Source organism: Fukomys damarensis, unplaced genomic scaffold (assembly GCF_012274545.1).
Source record: "Fukomys damarensis isolate Sample0158 unplaced genomic scaffold, DMR_v1.0_HiC HiC_scaffold_21, whole genome shotgun sequence".
NCBI lineage: Eukaryota > Metazoa > Chordata > Mammalia > Rodentia > Bathyergidae > Fukomys > Fukomys damarensis.
The window spans coordinates 40,675,807-40,690,706 of NW_022900933.1; the positions used below are offsets into that span (position 1 = coordinate 40,675,807).

The 14,900-nt window shown below is 42.1% G+C and overlaps 1 protein-coding gene across 3 annotated transcripts in view; it reads right to left on the minus strand.

The window, feature by feature from the left end:
• Positions 1-14,900, minus strand: part of Ppp1r13b (protein phosphatase 1 regulatory subunit 13B) — a 60,542-nt gene that overhangs the window by 15,924 nt on the left and 29,718 nt on the right. For all 3 annotated transcript variants that reach the window (XM_010607288.1, XM_010607287.1, XM_010607286.1), the window contains exons 4-5: positions 13,718-13,794; positions 1,342-1,443 (exon numbers count right to left, since the gene is read on the minus strand). In XM_010607288.1, coding sequence (XP_010605590.1) covers positions 1,342-1,443; positions 13,718-13,794 — 179 coding nt within the window. The remainder of the gene's footprint in view (positions 1-1,341; positions 1,444-13,717; positions 13,795-14,900) is intronic.

A 14,900-nucleotide genomic window follows, 5' to 3' on the forward strand; every position in this document is an offset into this window, starting at 1 on the left:
AAAAAAAAAAAAAAAAAAAAGTGCAATACCCTTCAGTAGTTTTGTTCTGTTTTGATTTTTTGGGGTTACTGGGGATAGAACTCAGGACCTTGCCCTTGCCAGGCAGGCATGGCAACACTGAGCCAAATCCCCAGCCCAGTTACCTTTAGGATAAAAGTTGACATTAAATATTTATTCTCCCACATGTATGCATAAATAAGGAGAGGTTTAGGTATGAGTATGCAGGCATCACCACATATCAAGCTCAAATAACCAAAATTTGAGACTGTAACTTGTAATTTATATTACTTTAAATATTAAAAATTTTGTGAAGCAGCAAATTCCTAGGTCAATATTTGGAAAAGAAATAAAGAGATTATTTTACAATTACCTAATAGTATGTATACTTCATCTTAGAAGTCTTACTAATAGGATGATATACTTTTTAATTTAAAAAATTTGTGCCAGGGATTTAGCTTAGTGGTTCCGCTGCCTGCCTCACAAGTGCAAGGTCCTGAGATTGATCCCTGGCACTAAAATAAATAAATAAATAAACTATAATTGTTTTTATTTTTGTAAGCTCAATAAACTTTGAGACTTTTTAAAATAAGTCCAACTTAAATTATTATTTACATAAAATCAGATAGTCCAATGAAATGCATAGTCATTCAATGAACAGAAGAAACTGAACTGGCTGGTCATTTGGTCAGTAAGGAAATTTCCAGAAGAAAGCAGAAAGAACTTGCTAAAGTTTAAGGTTCTCTTTAAGCAGTTTCAGAACATTTTAAGACCATTTACAGCATGAATTGTTTCTAGTAGGCATGGGCAATGGGTCTGACTTCTTAAGTCTATCACATATGACTAAACCATGATTTAGAAAAGCCCCAAATCCTACTCTACAGAGTTTTAACCACAAATGTAGAAATCAATGCAGAGTGAACATCAAGTGTGCCCTGCACTGTAATAAACGACACATATCCAGCCCAAAGTGGCCCTCCTAGAAGCCTGTCAACCAGCTGTCACTTATCTAGGAGGCATCACAGACTGTGGTCCCCTCCAGGACACAAGCACCAACCCCAAAGCAAACAACACACTAGGAGGAAAACAGGTGACGAGAGAGAGCATCCTCTTTTCCAAATGTTGCCTGCAACTCTGTGGTCCTGGGGTATCAGGCTCTTGCCCTGATGCCTCCCCAACATCATGAAGCTACAGAAGGGATCAGCAGACAGAGAGACATCACTGTGTGTGATGCTGCCCGGCCTCTTCCAGCCTCCTGGGGCTGCAGGCATGTGCCAACATGCATGGCTTGAACGCTTGTTTTCAGCAATGCTTCTTCCTTACCTCTGTGCTCTTATAACCTACCTTGGCCACCAGTATCTGCTGTTGATTTTCAATCTGCTGCTGTTGCCTAGCTGCCATATCCTGGAGCTCTGAGAGGGTGAGTTCAACACGCGGGTTCCCAACCTGCAGAGAACAAGAAGTCCTCGGTGAGATGTACACACATCTGCACAATGTTCTTTTTCTGATGTAGGAATACACACATCTGGGTTTTAGACAGGTTGTCTAAAGGGAGAAAGAGGTTACTTTTTCAAAAGAACCTCTCCTAATGAAGTAGGACTTAAAGGACACAAGTTTTTCCCAGGCTTGGGCAGCTCCCCCTTGCTCCCTTGGACTGCCCTCCCCTTGTCTGTAGCTGTAACTCCTTGTTCTGGTACAGATAAAACTGGTTAACTACAACCTATAAACAAAGTTTAAGTCATCTTGTTTTCACAAGATTCACAAGGCTCTGTCTTCAAGGCTAAATTAAAAACTGTCTGTCCTTGTCTTGTTTCATGTAAACTTAACTTGCTACATCACCAGAAAGACCAAACATCTGCTGAGCTGGTGGTATTCATCTAAAATAAATCCTGTTTGCCAGTGCTCTCTCCTGTCTCTTAAATCCCAGAATACTTTCATTACATGGATAAAAATGTTTTCAAGGTAACATTTACTAATACATAAACATCAGACACTATATACACACACACACACACACACACATTTTTTTTTTTTTTTTTTTGTACTGGGGATCAAACTCGGGACCTTGCACTTGCAAGGCAGGCTGCAGAACCACTGAGACAAATCCCTGGCCCCAGACACTACATTTAATAAGAGGCTCATAAGCAAACCTTTGCAAATGTGAATCCTAAGAGCCATTCCTCTGCTTGGACCAGGGATTTAATAGGTGTATTTGGGCAAATGGGGCTGTCAAATGTTTAAGGACCACAACCAAAAGAGTTATTGTACAGGTGACACCCAAGGACAGATGTCTCACTGTCACCTACTCTTGAGAAACTGAAATAAACTGACATATCACCTGACAGAGAATCATGTATACAAAGTGAATGCAAAAAGGAAACATTCAGAGGAGTGGCAACAAGCCATGTGCCTTCCTCTGTAGCAATGCCCTCTGCTACAAGCTTCACACAAGCTTGACACCTGCCTACACCTCGGAATACTGGAGACAGGTGCCATGACACCACGTTCCACAGATGAAAGAGGCAGCAGAGGGCTACAGCACATGTGAGGCCGAGAAGTGAGAGTCTGTGCTCCCGGCCCTTACATGGCACAGCAGTCACTGAGCCCTGCTACACACATTCTGGGTCCTGCACTGGGCTGTGTGTTCTTCCAGACAAGGCCACACCTGGTGTGGAGCCACGGAGAAGGACAAAGAGCGCACCAAGGAGCAGCGAGGGAAAGTGGCAGAGCTCTATTCTGAGTTTGCCTTTCCCCAAACCTTTTACTTCTGACCTTGGAGGCCAGAGTCACTCCTTGGAACCCCACTTCCTAACCACAATTTCACACATATTCTCAGGATCCCTTTACCTTCCACCGCTCTCAATCCTCCTACTGTTCATAACAGTCAGTTGCAGTCTCTGTTACCTTGGCTTCTATGCTTCTAATAAACTTTTACACTATTTGGGCACACTCGACTCTAGAAAAATGGAATCATAACTTGTTCCACAGTTTTACCTGGAATAAATTCTGTTTGTCTACAACTCCTGAGGGAGCACTGTGGAGCAAGATTTCTTCTGAAACTCAGTATTTTGGGCTGTGAATGTCACTCTGTGACAGCACATCTGCCTTGCACAAATATGGTCCTGGCTGACACCGCGCCCCACAAAGCCAAACAGAAACCCAGATATTTCAAAGAGATAGAGAAATTTCCATTTGAAAGGAAAGTGTTCATCCTATCAAAAGACGTCTGGAAGAAAAGTCCAAGTGACTGAAAGACTATTTCTACTTTAGCACCCATAAAAGGTTACTAATTTCCACCTACTGAGATTTCCCAGTCTCCATGACAGAGGTCTTTCTTTTCTTTCCTCTTTTTTTTTTTTGGTACCAGGGATCAAACTCAGGACCTTGAGCTTGTGAGGCAGGCACTAGTGGTGCCACTGCACTAAATCCCAGCATTCCTTTCCTCTTTAAAGTAACTGTCATGAATGTATTACTCTTCCTCCAGCACATAGGCAAAAATGGCCCAGGATATGAAAGTCTCCAGGTGGGTTTTGGAACATGTAGCCTCAGAGGGGTCCTTCTGCACATGGCGTTCTCCTGCAGTCTGTACTGGAGTTCTTGGAATCCCGGAGATGGAAAGTCCTGATTAAGGTGCCAGTGGGAATGAGGTATGGGAGGAGCTGCAGGTGCCACCTTCGTGCTCTGTTCAGAGCTGTTGTGAGGACATGAGATGACGCAGTGACAGCCGGCTCTTCTGACCTCCTGACACCACACAGGAGTACTGTTGTTGGGTGGTCTTGGACCATCAGCCATGGTGATGTTGATGATGGCTGTCGGGAGACCATGTGTACGTTGAAGCTTTTTTGGCAAAAAGGCTTTTTGACACAGACTGCAGGAACCCATTTTCCATATGCAGCCCTTGCCTTCCAAGGTGACAACTGAGTTTGAGTGCAGGAAAGAAGACCCCAAAGGCATTAAACCTTCAGAACCTTTACTTCTTAAACACTCTTTTTGACTAGGAAAAAAACAGCATCCATTCAACAAATCATTAGATTTGTATTAATGATTTTACAACTTTAAGAAAAAACAATCCCCAAACTTTTCTGGACTCTTTCCCACCAATGCTTAGAATAACAATGAAAAGGTGCAGGAGAGAAATTGAACCATTCCATCCACTGCTACTTATATAAAGATATTTTATATCCACTTAAACTAAAACAGATTTTGTCAATATTCATTTATACTCTCTTTTTATGTGGCACATGTGTTTTTCTCTTCTTTCTTTTTTGGAACTGGGGATCGAACTTGGGTCCTAGTGCTTGCGAGGCAGCTGGTGGAACCACTGAGCTAAATACCTGACCCCACATGTGTTTTTCAATCTACCAAATTTAATATATGTCACATCACAGTAATGAAGGTGTTGTGTGTGTGTCTATATATGTATATGTATATATATATATATATATATAAACAGTAATAAATTTAATATAAATCATAGTATATAGATTTCATCTTATTTCAAAGTGAATAATTCATTTTGTGTAATTTATTTGTATTTTTAAAATTTTATATGCATTTAAATGGGTTATAAAAAACACAAGCCAGCATAAGATTCTAAGTTAACAAATATGAAACAATTTACATTTTAGTATGAACTATTCCCTTAACTGTGTAATATGAAAATTTAGCAAAATGAAGTACTTTTTCACTTTTTTAAGAAAACAAGTGTTTCAATGCAAATGCAATCCTTTTAGCTGGGCATGGTGGCGCACACCTGTAATCCCAACACTCAGGAGGCTGAGGCAGGAGGATTGCTGTGAGTTCGAGACCAGCCTGGGCTACATAGTGGTAACCAATTTCCACAGTGAACCAGGTGGGGCACAGTACACGCGTGTTTACCTGCAGTAGCTGTGAGCTGTTTTCCAAAGTGAGTGCCTATTGCCATACCCTGGCACCTCAGCTTTGGAATTCCTCCCACACCTGCCAGCACGTGCTATGTCAAAGTTTACTCTTAATCACCCTCTTTGCAAATAAAATGGCAACCTCTTGACCAAGAAAGGATTCCATATAAGTAAATGGTTCTGTGATAAGTAAACTGCACCAGGACAGGACTCTCAAGTAAGCTAGCCCATTACAAGCCAAAAGTTAGATATGAAAAATGAGGCTTATTTTCCATGTTAAAGTCTTGTCTTTGCTAATTATATGTGAGTCATGACTTGGAGAGCTATCAAAATAGTGTCTGAAAAACAGGCTGCCATAACTAGATTTTTACAGATAGTAAAAACAACTACAACTCACTTGGTAATTGCAGCTGAAGCTTTTGATCACAGGTCAGTTGGGAATATGGCTTCAATCAAATGTATTTTTTTTTAACCTTCCCAGGCAATTTTTTAAATGATTTTTAAACTGATGGTACAATAATCTGAGTATGAGAGACATGTAATCAAGTTCCCCAACACAAGCCATTGCCATCAATTACAGATTATAAGCACACATCTTCCATCCTAAGCCACTAGTGATAGGATTTTTTTGGTCTTTCCAAATATCAGAAAGACTAGTTTTATTATTTAACGTACAACTGAAACATTTTGCCAATATTTGCAAAGAAGTCATAGCTCTATCAAAGACTGCACTCCCACAGGAACAGCAGAGTCCCTCGTGCTGCAGACTGAGCGGGCCCAGCACAGCACGGGTAGTAATTACCCCACTGCATGCAGTTCTGGAAAACCAGGCCACCTTTCAGACATTTTTTTGTATAACAACCCATCCAAAAACACACTACTTAAGTGGTGATGTTTTGATATACAATTTCAGGCAAATAAACAGTAGTTTACTCAACCAGCTGTTTACATTCATAGGCTATGGCAAACTTGATATTGTGTGCCCCACTTGCACGAATCCAGTGTGCTTCTGCCTCGTGCCCCTAAGCCAAGTGACCAGGTGGGTGGCGTCTGGGTCCTCGTATCCCTCCATCCTGCTACACAGCTCCCAGCACTGCGGCTTGGAAGTGCTCTCCTAATTTATATTACCCTAGGATGCTTTCTTTTCTTACACCTGTTTTTAAGTTCAATCTGAGTGCAGTCTCCCCAAAAGCTGAAAACCTGGTCATGAAAATGATGCAGAAGGATGACTCACACTTCAGTCATTGCAAAGGATGACTCCCCACACCCTGCCTCCACCAGTTGTACTCACTGCAAAGCACTCCTATTCTCCTTGGTCAGGGACAGTAAGGGTTGCATTATATGAAACTTTATGTGCCAAATGTGTTTATATGTTGTACTGAAACACGTTTTCACTGTTCAGTTCCTTTATTTCATATTTGTGAGGGTTATTTATTCATGAAAAGTCCATCTTTTTTTTTTTTTTTTTTTTTTTTTTTTAAAATAACATCTTGCTATGTTCTCCAAGCTGATCTTGAATGCCTGGACTCAAGTGATCCTCCTGCCTCAGCCTCCCAAGTAGCTAGGACTATAGGCATGCATCATAAATAAGGCTGCCCTTATTTATGCCTTCATTGGTTATGTTTTCATGTCTGTGAATCAGCAATACATCTTTATTCATTTCGCAGGCCATGTGTCCGTTATCTATTGCTGAAGAGCAGGTCACTTCTAAATTTAGTGGCTTAAACTTAAGCACTCCTTGCTTAGTTCTGTGGGTAACATATTCAAGAGCAGCTTGGCTGGTAGAGTCCAGCTTGAGGTTTCTCCCAAGGCTAAGTCACATGTCGGCACATGGGAAACAGTCACTTTATGGATGGCCTGGGGTTCAAGGATCTAATCTCAGAATGGTCACTCCCACGGCTACTCACGGACACAGGCTGCCAATGGGAGCTGCAGTCCCTGCCCAAGCAGGCCCCCACACAGAGCTGTGACAAGTCCTCCAAGACAGAGTCCTAGGGAAAAGTCTCACAAGGAAAACCGAGTCACTAAGTGGGAGAGGAGGGGACTTGGCTCCATGTTTTATCTTTTTACTTTTTTCTTCGGTACTGGGGATCAAACTCAGAACCTTGCACTTTCAAGGCTGGTGTGCCACTGAGCTAAATCCCCAGCCCTTGGCTCCATGTTTTAAAGGGGTCTATGTCAAAGAATTTGCAGACATTTAAAAAAACACTTCAGCCATTTAGTGTAAAATCTTATTATGACTCTATAGGATTCAATTCTATCATTCTCTTATTTCTACTAACAGGAGTTCAGATCTATTCCAAGCAGCACGGTCACAATCCAGAGGAGTAAGCATATATATCTTCAAGGCAGCTAGGTTTCAGTACAGCCAATAGAAACTTTAGCTGTAACGGCACGGATTCCCTCAAAGCCCAATGCACATTTAGTGCTCAGCTGACAGGAGAAATGAAAACACTGGCACTTCAGTGAACTATTATAAATAAGAATATCACATTGTGATATTATTTGAGAAACAAAAGATAAATTCTCCAAGCTCCCCTGCATCAGTGAGACACCAGGGATGGGTGCAGAGCCTTCCGCCCAGGTGGTGTGGAGATGACAACTTCACTGAAGGCCAGCTGTGCACCCAGCCTCTCTCTGACCAAACTCCTTATTCCTTCCAAGTTGGGCATCCTCCTCCTACTCTCTGCTGTGACTCTAGCCTTTTTCCAGAAGCTTCGGCTCCATCTCTGACTGGAGTCCACCTTGCTCTACACAAGATGCTGTTCTAACAGCTCTGCCTGCCCCTCCATCTGAGCCTGCCTCTCCATGCCAGAACCTTACCTCCCACGTCCACATTTCACCTGGCTCTTCCTGCTATCCATAGTGCCCTTCCCCTACTTCCTACCCCCAGACAGGGGCTATGCCAACTGCTTCCTGAAGTTTTTCCTGATCTCTAAGGAATCGCTCATACAATTGTTCTGTTACTCGGGATGTTTATCCACTTTCAGAGATAGGAAGAACTCAGTGTTTCTAAATGGACTGTGAACTCCAGAGACTTAACATTTCCACGCGGCTAAATTTACAGTTGTCTTAGCTGAAGTCTATAAAGTTCCTTGGAGGAGGGCTACTAAGCTTATTTCATGGATCAGAGCACTGCGGCTCTGGACATCTGGTCTCTGGCTGTCCCCTGGGGTGGGTCAGCAGCAGTGCCACTTTCTTGCCAGGCTGCAGCACAGGTCCCCAAGACTGCTCCTAAGCAAAGACACTGCTGTCAAAGGGTAAACACTGCCAGGGACACCAACCAGCTTAATCATATGAAAATACTGCATCTGTACATCAAAAATGGTCAAATGGGGCCAGGGATTTAACTCAGCAGCACACCACCGACCTGGCAAGCACGAGGTCCTGAGTTCAATCCCCAGTACCAAAAAAACAAAGGTCAAATACCTACAGTTTTTCATTCAGTTCAACCCAACAGAAAAGGGTTAGTTCCCCTACACCCTTGAAAAACGGAAAACAAAAATAACCTGATTCAAGAATAAAATGATACAAAGGAACCAGGGATTTAGCTCAGTGGTTCTACTGCCTGCCTCACAAGCGCAAGGTTCTGAGTTCGATCCCTGGTACCTAAATAAATAAATAAATCATACATACATACATACATATATACATAAAGAGAACTCTAAGTGATTACTTCTGGAGGATTATGAGAAATGACAATGTAGACAATGTCTCCTACCCCGTGGCACAGAGCGCTCTGGCAGGCACAGTGGCCGAGGTGGCTCGCTGCCCACTGAGCGAGCACCTTACTGCAGGGAAGGCTGGAGAAGCCTGACTCCATCCTTGCCTCTCTCTGGACAGTCCCACTCATGCATGTGAAGGTCTCGACAGAGCAAATGAAGTGATTTTAAAGTCTTGGGTCTAGCCACTTTTCTTGAAATGGATTTCAAAGAATTTGTTTTGTAGAATAGGAATGATCTTATATAAACAAATATTTCTTTTTAAAGATTTCTACAAAGAGAGATCACTGTAGCTGGTAACTTCTTGGGTTTATAATATCATCTTAAGAAATGACATTGTTTTCTAAATTGCAGTTTACTGATACCTGGATAGCTTTTGTGTTCATATCACCATATCCTTGGATGTTTTATTTTAAACAGTTTCTTTGAAAATAAGTCACTAAGAGTCAAGTAGTGGTGATTCCACTGCAAAGTACAGGAAACGAAGACGTCACCCAGCTATGGGCTCCTCTCCTTCCTGCCCCACTGGCTGCCATCCCAGGATCTTTCCCAAACACAGCTCACCTGAGTGAGCCCCGCAGGACTATGCAGCTCTGGGCACAGGGAAGATGTGGTACCTGCACTAGGCACAACAGCATCCCTCCTCCAACTGGTTCCCACCCCCAGGGCAGAACTCTGTTGCAGTCTCCTGCCTTTCCCTTTCGTCTCTACAGAAGCCTCTCATTTCTTCCTCTGAGAAATCTTTTCTGATATCCACCTCAATCCAGTTAATCCAACTAAACCCTATTATTTTGGTACCTTGTTCTACTTTTCCTACATTTCTAGCACAATTGTAATTCACTTCTATAACCATCTTCCAAATTTTGTGGAATCTGCAAGCAGATGTGAATAGCTTCTACCAAGCATCTTGCTTTTATAATACTTGTCTAAAAATGAAATAAATTGGATAGAATTGCTTTTATTTATTATTATTATTATTATCATTATTGTTGTTGTTGTTGTTATTTTGTTTGGGGATCGAACTCAGGCCCTTGCTCTTGGGAGGCAGGCAGTGGCACCACTGAGCCAAATCCCCAGCCCTAGAACTGCTTTTAAAAGAATAAAGAAGTAGGCATGGTGGTGCACCGCTGTAGTCCAAGCACTCTGGGAAGCTGAGGCAGGAATATCACAAGTTTGAGCCCAGCCAGTGACTTAAGAGTCAAAACAAAAGAAATTTTTAAAGGACTTGGAGATGTAGCTCAGTATGCAGGCCCTAGGTTCAATCCCCAGAACTGCCAAGACAGAGAGAGAAGTGGGAAGGGGAGGATGGGGTAGGGAGGGAAGAGGAGAGGAGGGGAGGGGAGGGAAGACTGATGAAAGAAACAGTAGAGAAAGTCTAAGCCTAAAAGGTAATCCTGACTGTCTTGGGTAATTCTTTAAACTTCTCATGTTTTATATATTCTTCTGCATAGATATTTCATAATGAAACAAAGAATTAGACCCAGTGCCCTATGTAGCAATTTAATCATCACAAGATTTAAAAAAGAAATCAAACTATTACTAGATTTTTGAGTTTTGTTTTGTTTTGTTTTTGGTACCAGGGATCGAACTTGGGTCCTTGCACTTGCGAGGCAGGCAGTGGAACCACTGAGCTAAATCCCTAGCCCAAACTATTATTAGTTTTTAAAGGTATAAGTGGCTTTTCAAGTATAACATCATTGCAAAAATGACAAACATCCTTAAAACCAAACTCTGGCAATATAACTAGGATACAATGTATTTATACTCATAAAATATTCTAAAATATTAAATCATCCCTCTTTTTGTGCTTCTTCAAGGATATACACTTTCAGGTTTGGAGATAAAATAGTTTTACTTGCCTGGTAAGCAAATAAAAATAGGTGGCGCTGACACCAAGACAGATGGTGAACATGTATGCTTCCTATTTCCTTCTGAGCTGCTTGCGGTTGAACCCAGGGCTTCAGCGCTGAGCTATACCCACAGCCATTTTTTTGGAGACAGGGTCTTGCTAAGTTACTAAGTTGCCCAGGCTGGGCTTGAATTTGTGATCCTCCTGCCTTAGCCTCCAAGACTGCTGGGATTACAGGCACTGTACCACTGTGCTGGAGTATATGCTTGTATTTTTAACCACATATTTTGCTGCTTTGTTCTTTTTTATGGTTTTTTGTTGTTCTGTAAAATTGAGTCTTTTGTTTCTCTATATTCTGGAATTAGAGTATTTCTAATTCCAACAATTACAATTACCAAGTCTTATAAATTAGTAAGAGTCCAATTAAGCCCAATTAAGGGCGGAAAGTGTAGCTCAGTGATAGAGTTCATGCTTAACACAAGGCTGAGTTCACTTAAAATTTAACATTAAGAAAACAGGACAAGTTGAGTGCAGTAGCACACACCTGTACTCCCAGCACTGGAGAGGCTGAGACAGGAGGACTATCATGAGTTTGAGGCCAACCTGGGCTACATAGTGAGTTCAAGACCAGCCTGAACTATGTGGCAACACGTTGTCTCAAAAACAAACAAACAAACAAAACCCAGGACAAATGTCTCCAGGACACATAAGCAAAATGTGACTTTTCCCTTTGCTCTGTCCTCTGACTATATAAATGATACCTGTGAGTCCTCCTAGCAAATCACAGAATCCGAGGGTAGTCTTGGGAATACAGAATGAGAAAAACTACTGTGTCTATGCAGCACCAAGTTAAACTACCCTGCAGATCAGCCTCACTTGTTGACCTGCGATTTTCAGAGAGCAGAACGTCCCCAGCTTCTTGCCTCAGCAGCTCCTAATGGGCATGAATCACACAACTCAGCATCTTGCCCTTCTCTTCCAACCCACACACCTCCCTTCTCAGAGCTGCTGCTTGATCTTTTCTTAGCTGTCTCAATCCAAAAAGTAGAAAGCTTAGTGAACCATTATTCTACATCCAGGACATAAACAAAAACCTTAGAGAAAGATGTTTTTAACATTTTAATAACTTAACATGCACATAAATATGCTGTGCAGATAATAGAGTGCTTTACAAGGCATTATTAGGCTTAAAAGGCAGGTGTGCATTCCATAAAACACAGCAACCTTTGATGTGGTGCTCTCAGCACAAGTTATTCCTCTAGATGAGGCCCCATACCTTCCTGTAATTATAACTCAACACAAAGGGTACAAACACATTTCTAACTTGGTCTTCAGGTTTTAGTTTTGTTGCTCTTAAAATGTACACATTATCTCTAGGTTAACAAGAAACAACTTCAACTAAGAAAAGATCACAGCCCATCACACCCAAACCAGCCTTCTCCTCTCTGACACCATGAGAGTCCTCTCCTTGTGAGGCATATGAACACAACCCCAGGTTGACACCTGCTAGCCAACATATTTCTGCCACTGTCTCAGAAGACCAGGATATGCTACATCTCTGAACTTAAAAGGATCTCCCAAATGTTGCTGGGCAGGTAAGTTCTGAAAGCTCACTCTAGTGTGTGTCTGTAACCTGGGGTTTCCAAAGCTGGCAGGCAACACAGTCACACAGGGCCTACGCCAGACACCACCCTATGTACTGAGTCAGTCTCCACCAATGTCCTACTCTTAAGACTTCCTGAAGCAGATAAGCCTAGCATCTATCCTAGAGGGCTCTAGATCTGTAGGGGACAAATATTTAGAAGGCAGGAATGAGATTAGGATTTGTGCAGTGATCTTTAAAAAATGGAATATAAAGGAGAATTTATAATCTTTATTTTTTGGTATCAGGGATCAAACTCTGGCCCTTGCACTTGTGAGGCAGGCAGTGGAACCACTGAGTCAAACCCCTGGCCCAAGAATTTATAATCTTGACATCAGGAATATTTCTCTCCAAGTGGCACAGGGATGATGACACTGAAACCAAAGAGAAGAAAATATAGTCATGTATACCACATGGCTCTGCAGTGGATACCTGCAAAATCTGAAATAACTACTCACTGACAATCTGTAGACGAAGTATAAAAGCTTGGTGATAGACAACAGCACACAAACACTGTCAACCTTCACAACGTACAAGTCTGCTACAAATGAAAAAGCTGGAAAGTAGGAAGATGGAGAAAGAGGTGAAGGACCAATATCCTGTATTACAAAGAGGAAGGACAGAGACTCTGCTTAAAGTCAATAGTACAAGAAACACAGACTTAGGTACTGGTTAAATGTTCCTAATCCAAAACCCAAAACTGAGCTTTAACCTGATTTCTCGACTGGCGGTGCTTGACCAATAAGGTCTACAAATATTCCACAATCGGAAACACTTCTGGTTCCAAGCATTTTGGAAAAAGGGTCCTCAATCATTTAGTCACACAGGCAGCTGACAAATTAAAATACAGTTCAGGACTTGCTAAAGTACAGTGAGTGAGTGAGACAGCTGTGAAGCCTATGAGCATATGAGCATCTCCCTGGCTACACAATGGACTGGGAAGAACCATGCCCAACTATATACCTAATTGGTGGCAGAGTGAGAGAAATAGATCACTCGATTCTCTAGTCTCAAAATTATTTGGAAAAGTTATGACTAAAATTTCCAGAAAAGACCAAGTTGCAAACTTCTCTATACACTCTCCTCACTCTGTCCACGCACATCAGCATTCCCTGGGAAGAAGCCCTCTACCCTCTTCCCCACTGTAACCATTGCCTGGCCTCCTGGCCAGCTCTGCGACAGTGACGGAGGAGACAAGGAGGCTTCTTGGGACAGTCGGGTGCTCAGAAAACTTCATACCAGCAGACGATTGCAATGTCACGAAGACAGGACTCTGGGTCCCCACTGCAGGACAGGCACATGTGGAGCAGGGGGACAATCCAGCTCAGACACTCAACCTGCTCATGGACTGCAGTGTGGACCGGCAAACACTCAGGGCTGCTTTCTATAACTTCATAACTTGTTTTGAAATACTCATTATTAGAAAGACAACATCTACCTCAAAATAATACTTTGAAAATAAGTAACCCAAAACTCCTTAGTTCCCAGGGCTGGAGATGGAGCACAGTGGTAATGATTGTCTACCAGGCACAAGGCTTGGGGGTTCAAGCCCTAGCACAATAGCAAATAACCTACTAGCTCCTGTAAAAGCACTTTTAAAAATTCAATTTAATTCACCATGACTTACCCCATTTTCAGTACGTTTTTCCACAGGTACATTTATTATATTTCTCTGAGTTCTTTGCTCTTGGGTCTGGCGGCCACCTAAAGAAACAAAAGGACCAAAGTTACTAAAAGTGCTAATAGAAAAAACAATTCTCCCATATTTTCATTCAAATATTTACTGAACACAGTGTAAAATGTTAGGTTAAGAAATTCAAGATTTAGGGTCGGGGACTTAGCTCAGTGGTTCTGTTGCCTGCCTTCAAAGTGCAAGGTCCAGGGCCAGGGATTTAGTGCAGTGGTTCCAGCGCCTGCCTTGCAAGCACAAGTACCTAAGTTCGATCCCCAGTACCAAAAAATAAAAACAAAAACAAAAATAAATTTAAAAAACAAAGTACAAGGTCCAGAGTTTGATTCCTGGTACCAATAAATAAATAAACAATAAATAAACAAGCAAACAAATAATAAATAAATAAATAAAGGCAGGGTTTTGCTAAGTTGCCCAGGCTGGTGAATTTGTGATCCTCCTGCCTCAGCCTCCCACAGTGCTGGGATATGGGCATGCACCACCATGCTTGGCATCTGTCTCAGAATCTTGAAACTGACTTATCAAAAGGCTTTTAACATTTAAAACGGCAAAGATGGTAAATCTTGTTATATACATTTTAAAAGTTTGATTTGTTTTTCAAAAAGCTTTTGGGCTGGGGATTTGGCTCAGTGGTTCTGCTGCTTGCCTTGCAAGCACAAGGGCCCAAGTTCAAGCCCCAGTACCAAAAAAACAAAACAAAACAAAAAAGGTTTTATATTTCAGAAGATTAAAGTAAATTTATTATCAAGCAATGAAAAAAAAAAAGAAAGCAAAAAACCTGATCTTCATTAACTGGGTGCCCCATCACATTCTTTGAACAAGAACGCAGGACACACACACACACACACACACACACACACACCCCTGAGCGCCAAGGCCTGCCCCGTCCCAGCCTGCCTGGCTTCAGTGGTGCCATGCAGGACAACCCAGAGCTGCTCTGGACACGACATCCAGGGCCTGGACCCAATGTGAGCTGGGGGCCAAGTGAGAACAGCATCCAAAAAAGCCTCCTTAGGGAGCCAGAAACGACAAGAGATTATGAGTCCTATACCTCTCATAGTTTACAGGTAACTTAAACAAGGAACAAGATACTCAAGCTAATTTAATATTATCCTATTGC